Here is a 6,000-nt window from a genome sequence, read left to right on the forward strand (position 1 = left end):
GCTGTGTGACGCCACGGCACTCTACCGAGGGAAATAAAGTAAAACTCTCTCTACAAAAAAAAAAAAAAAAAGATCAAGAATTAATAAAATTTACATTCTCAGCGGCGCCTGTGGCTCAGGGGGTAGGGCGCCGGTCCCATATGCCGGAGGTGGCGGGTTCAAACCCAGCCCCGGCCAAATTAAAGAAAAAAAAAAAAACAAAAAACAAAAAACAAAAAAAAAATAAAATAAAATAAAATAAAATAAAATTTACATTCTCTTACTGCTTCACCAAAGATCCCTTTTAACTGTGTGCAGTAGTGAAGAAACACAAAGACTACATACAAAATGGGCCCTCTGCTTTACTGTTCCTAAAGCACAAGTAGCATTACCCACCACTGCTTTTGCATCATCAGTCAACAGAATAAGACAAACAAAACATCTCAGTAGTATGAAAAAAGTCTGGATCCTCAAGTACTCTCTAAAAGCCATCTCAGCGAACCCTTCCCAAAGCATCCACAAGTCACACTCTGAGAACCACTGCTACCCAGTATTTACCACCCACCAGTAGGTCACAGTTCTGTTAAGACTGCAAGAGACTACTCCAGCCGGGTGCAGTGGCTCACGCCTGTAATCCTAGCACTTTGGGAGGCCAAGGCAAGTGGACGCCAAGCCTGAGCTCATAGGTTCGAGACAAGCCTGAGCAAAAGCGAGACCCCATCTATAAAAACGGCCAGGCTTTGTGACAAGCACCTATAGTCCCAGCTACTCGGGAGGCTGAGGCAAGAGAATCTCTTAAGCCAAAGAGTTTGAGGTTGCTGTGAGCTATGACACCACAGTACTCTACTGAGGGCGACAAAGTGAGACTCTGTCTTCCCCCACCCCACCCCCCAAAAAATAGACTACTCCAATTACCTTTCTTCTGACAGCCCCTGCAAACATTTGGGAGAAAAGCTATTGTGTCCCCTAGGTCTGGCTAAACATCTTTTTCAGTACTTCAACATTCTACCAATGCAGCATTTAATATTATCTATTATTTAATAGATCACTGAATGATACTGTTTACTCTCCTTTATGTTTTGTTTTTTTTTTAATTACAAGTGTAATACCTAGAACTGAGCTGATACACATCTAGAGGTCCTCAAACTATGGCCCGCGGGCCACATGAGGCGGTGTGATTGTATTCGTTCCCGTTTTGTTTTTTTACTTCAAAATAAGGTATGTGCAGTGTGCATAGGAATTTGTTTATAGCTTTTTTTTTTTTTTTTAAACTATAGTCCGCTCCTCCAACGGTCTGAGGGACAGTGAACTGGCCCCTTGTTTAAAAAGTTTGAGGACCCCTGAGTCAGTGGAGTAAGGCAAAAATGCAAACATAGTTTCCATAAGGGCATTACATTTTGTATTAATAAAGTGGTTCTCAACCAGGGTACATCTGGCAATATGTGGAGACATTTATGGTTGTCATTACTGGAGAGATGGAGGTAGGGCTCCTCAATATAGAATAGTAGATAGAGGCTTGGCACCTGTAGCTCAGTAGCCAGGGCGCCAGCCACGTACACGGCAGCTGGTGGGTTTGAACCCAGCCTGGGCCTGCCAAACAACGACAACTACAACCAAAAAATAGCTAGGTGTTGTGGCAGGCGCCTGTAGTCCAGCTACTTGGGAGGCTAAGGCAAGAGAATCGCTTAAGCCCAAGAGTTTGAGGTTGCTGTGAGCTGTGACGTCACAGCACTCTACCCAGGGCAACATAATGAGACTGCCTCAAAACAACAACAACAAAAACACAATAGTACCTAGAGGCTGAGGAGACCCTGCAATACAAGGACAGCCCCGTGCAAGGAATTTTCTGGCCTGTCAACAGACCCTAGGTGAAAAATTCTGTATTAATGGATCTTAAGTCTATCAATATCTTTGGAAGCTGCCAGGCACGGAGGCTCATGCCTTAAACCTAGCACTCTTGTGAGACCAGTCTGAGCAAGAGGGAGCAAGTTTATCAAAATCTTTGGAAGCTGCCAGGCACGGAGGCTCATGCCTTAAACCTAGCACTCTTGTGAGACCAGTCTGAGTAAGAGGGAGACATTGTCTCCATTAAAAATAGAAAAACTAGCTGGGGGGTGGCGCCTGTGGCTCAAGGAGTAGGGCGCCGGTCCCATATGCCAGAGGTGGTGGGTTCAAACCTAGCCCTGGCCAAAAACCATAAAAAAAAAAAAAAAGAAAAAGAAAAACTAGCTGGGCATCGTAGTGAGCACCTGCAGTACCAGCTACTTATGAAACTGAGGCAAGAGGATCGCTTGTGTCCAAGACTTTGAGGTTGCTTTGTGTGCTGTAATGCCACAGCACCCTACTCAGGGTGACACAGTGACACTCTGTCTCAAAAAAAATAATCTTTGGAAGCTTCGCCACCGTGACTCTTAAGTCATACCACCACTTCAAAATCATATATGTAATCACATACGAAATTTAGGCAAAACATGGACTCTTGATCAAAATGCTTTATAATATTCTAAACTTCAATAATTTTTATTTAATTCATCCTGACAACTCACCTATGGTCCATGCCATAACCCCCCTTACTCCACCAAATCTAACAAAATAGGCACACTAAAAATGAAAGTCAAAATACAATATAGCAGCCAGGTGTGGTGGCTCACGCCTGTAATCCTAGCACTTTGGTAAGCCAAGGTGGGTAGATCATCTGAACTCAGAGGAGTTCAAGACCAATCTGAGCAAAAGCTAGACCCTAGCTCTAAAAAATAGCCATGCATTGTGGCAGGTGCTTATAGTCCCAGCTATCTGGGAGGCTGAGGCAAGCGGATGGCTTGAGCCCAAGAGTTTCAAATTGCTGTGAGCTATGACACCAGAGCACTCTACTGAGGGCTACAAAGTGAAATCCTCTCTCAAAAAAACCCCCACAATATAGCTAGGAAATCACAATTCAACATGTCAAAGAAACAAAATGAATGACAGGATGGCACCAGAACACAAAAGTAAATTGAAGAGGAAGAAGGTCTATTTTTAACTAAACAGTCTTTTGTCTATTGTTCACTTATTAAAAGAATAATAGTACATTTAGAGTTAAAATGAGGGCCATGTCAAAATCTAAGTGGAAGGAAAAGAAGGAAGAGATACCTAATGGAAAACTGGCAATACAGCTCAAATTTCAAGAAACACAATGGAAAACAGATATGTGTGTAAATCTGTTGTTCTGTCTTCCATTTTATACATATGAACTAACAAAGAATTTGAAGCACTTTAGGTGTTTAATGGAAATTTATACCTTTCTCCCTCAACGAATGTTAAGAAAAAGTACAAATATACAAAAGTACTTTTAATATCTAGAAGACACAAATTATTTACGTTACTTCTTCACTGAAGCCTTTTCTTTAAAGGGTACATTTCCTATCATTTTTAATGCTAATGTGATTATCATAAAGAGAAGACCCTTTTCGGGCGGCGCCTGTGGCTCAGTGAGTAGGGAGCCGGCCCCATATGCCGAGGGTGACGGGTTCAAACCCAGCCCCGGCCAAACTGCAACAACAACAACAAAAAAAATAGCCGGGCGTTGTGGCGGGTGCCTGTAGTCCCAGCTGCTCGGGAGGCTGAGGCAAGAGAATCGCATAAGCCCAAGAGTTAGAGGTTGCTGTGAGCCGTGTGACGCCACGGCACTCTACCTGAGGGAGGTACAGTGAGATTCTGTCTCTACAAAACAAAAAAAGAGAAGACCCTTTTCAAAAACTGCAACAATCCGTAAGCTAACAAGGTCACTACATGGCATCACTGCAAACATTTAAGTTTATTTTAAATCCTATTCAACTGAGATATGCCACAAAAATCTTTACATTCAATTCTCTCATTGCCTCTTTTTACCATCCCATGAAATGACGACTCAATTAACAGGGAGCTTGCAAATACCAAGATTTTAGATCTGTATATTTAAGCCTAACAAGTGTTCTCATCACATAAGAAATAACAGGCCTGTAAAAATGACAAGGGTGGGGGTTAGGCATGAGAAGGCCAGCACCCTTTTAAAAATACCATGTAAAAGGGAAAAGATGCCACTGTGGCTGGTGTCAAAGTTAGAGTCTCACCGGTAAAGAGACAAACACACAAACATACACATTACTGTAAATCTGTAATTCATGACATTTGTGAAAAAGAAATCGTCCTAAAAAAACAAGAACCTTGAAGTACTACATTAGGTATCTGGAAGGCATAAAGACCTTTATCTTGGATTTAATTTAAGCATAACTTTCAATATCAATTACATGCTTTATTTAGGGGCTACTAAGATGATGAAAACATCCTCTCCTTTCAAAGGGGGCACTTTTCAGATGTACTTCAATTTTCAAACATGGAAGAAATGCAGTCTCACTACTTAGGCCTATATGCATAACAACAACAACAAAAATCTGTAATCTACTTTTTGATCACAATAATGACTTGTCAAAATTACATCACATTCTCAAAAAGGGAGAGCAAAAAAACTGTTTTAGAACCCTCTAAAAGGAAAAAAAAGTAAGAAATATGAATGTAGGGATATTAGAAAGCATAAATATAACTTTAACACAACAATCAGAAAAACATTCCAGTACACGTGAAAGGAGGAAGCAAAGTAAAATCCGGTAACCCCATCAAAAAAAAAATCAGGGAAAGCAAAACACAGCACAACACGTTTCGGAGCAGGGGACCCTGGGAAGCACCCTCCCCTGACCGTAAATACACTGGGGAAGACTGGGGTGAGCATGAGGGTAGAGAGTCCAAATAGCGGGGCCCAACGCTCCAGACAGGGCCTTTAACGCGTGCTCATGCATAACTGGGACAGGGAAAACAGGCGCACAACATGGGAATCTCGGCAATGAGAGAAAGAGGGGACCAAGCGGAGGGAGACCGAGACCAGAGCACCGAAATGGGACAGAGAGGCGCCAAGGGCGAGACCGCACCCCGAGTGCGGATCCGCGTGGAGATAGGCCTTCTCTCCGCGCCGCCGACCACTGTTTTGTTTTTAAAGGATTTTTTTCCTACTTTTTTGTTTTGTTTTTTTTCAAACAGGGCGGAGAAGCTGTGGTATAAGCAGAGTGAAGGGTCCCCCCGGCTGTTCCGGCCCGACGGCAGCTGACCCAGCCAGGAAGGGTGGGAGAACGCGGGAACCGCGCTCAAGGGGGAAGTTCGGCGGCGAGCGGGAGAGGAAACAGGAAGGGCCGCAGCTCGGGCTGCCCCCCGCACCCGGCAAGGCCCGGCTCCAGCGCGCCCCCTCCTCTCCCTCCTCCTCCCCGGACGCCCCCAAGGCCCAGCAGGCATACGACAGAAAACAGAATACAAATCACTTACAACGGCATCGTCTCCTACGCCGGCACCGCCCAGTCACTTCCCCCCCGCTACCGCCGCCGCTGCCACCCTGGGCATGATCCACTGAGGCGGGAGGGAGGGGGGGGCCTGCCTCAGCCCTGGGTCCAACCCCACTCCCGCACCCGCTCCCGCCGCTTTAAGCGCTTCTCCTCCTTCCCCTTCGTCCTAACATGGCGCCCGAGCGCTACCACAGCAACGTTCTAGAACCGCTGACGCCGCCACGCACGCCGTGCGTGCGCCTGCGCATCAGCCGCCCGCCGCCGCGAAACCTCTCGGGAATCGTAGTTCGTGGGGCGGCCAACGACCAGGCAATTTCCACCCGGATACTTTCACTCTTTGTGGTAGGTGTTGGATGAAGGGTGCGAGTGGTCAGGGAGGCTCTGGGCAGCAGACTGTCCCTCGGGCAAGGACGCTTTCGTCGGCAGAGCGTCCTGGATTGCGCGAAGAACTCAGAGAGACCCCAGGTCCACGAGGAGCCGCTTCCGGTGCATTGTGAGGTCCCGCCTTTCTGCCACCTGCAGTCTTGGCGGCTGCTCCACGCGGAACGGCGGCTGTGGAGGCGCTTGCTGGGGGACCGGCGCGGCGGGGGGCCGCCCGCGGGGTACACCATGCACTATCTCGGAGCGCGGGGCTTACAACAGGGTCACGTGGGTCGCTGCCTTAGGTTGGAACAGG

At 46.5% G+C, this 6,000-nt stretch overlaps 1 protein-coding gene across 8 annotated transcripts in view; it reads right to left on the bottom strand.

Annotated features, from left to right (window-relative positions):
- The window catches only part of PAPOLA (poly(A) polymerase alpha), a 76,307-nt gene extending 70,776 nt beyond the window's left edge, over positions 1 to 5,531 (bottom strand). For all 8 annotated transcript variants that reach the window (XM_053601062.1, XM_053601064.1, XM_053601060.1 and 5 more), the window contains exon 1: positions 5,308 to 5,531. In XM_053601062.1, coding sequence (XP_053457037.1) covers positions 5,308 to 5,315 — 8 coding nt within the window. In that variant the 5' untranslated portion in view covers positions 5,316 to 5,531. The remainder of the gene's footprint in view (positions 1 to 5,307) is intronic.
- Between the last annotated feature and the right edge of the window lie 469 nt (positions 5,532 to 6,000).

The sequence above is a fragment of the Nycticebus coucang genome, chromosome 9 (genome assembly GCF_027406575.1).
Source record: "Nycticebus coucang isolate mNycCou1 chromosome 9, mNycCou1.pri, whole genome shotgun sequence".
Taxonomy (NCBI): Eukaryota; Metazoa; Chordata; class Mammalia; order Primates; family Lorisidae; genus Nycticebus; species Nycticebus coucang.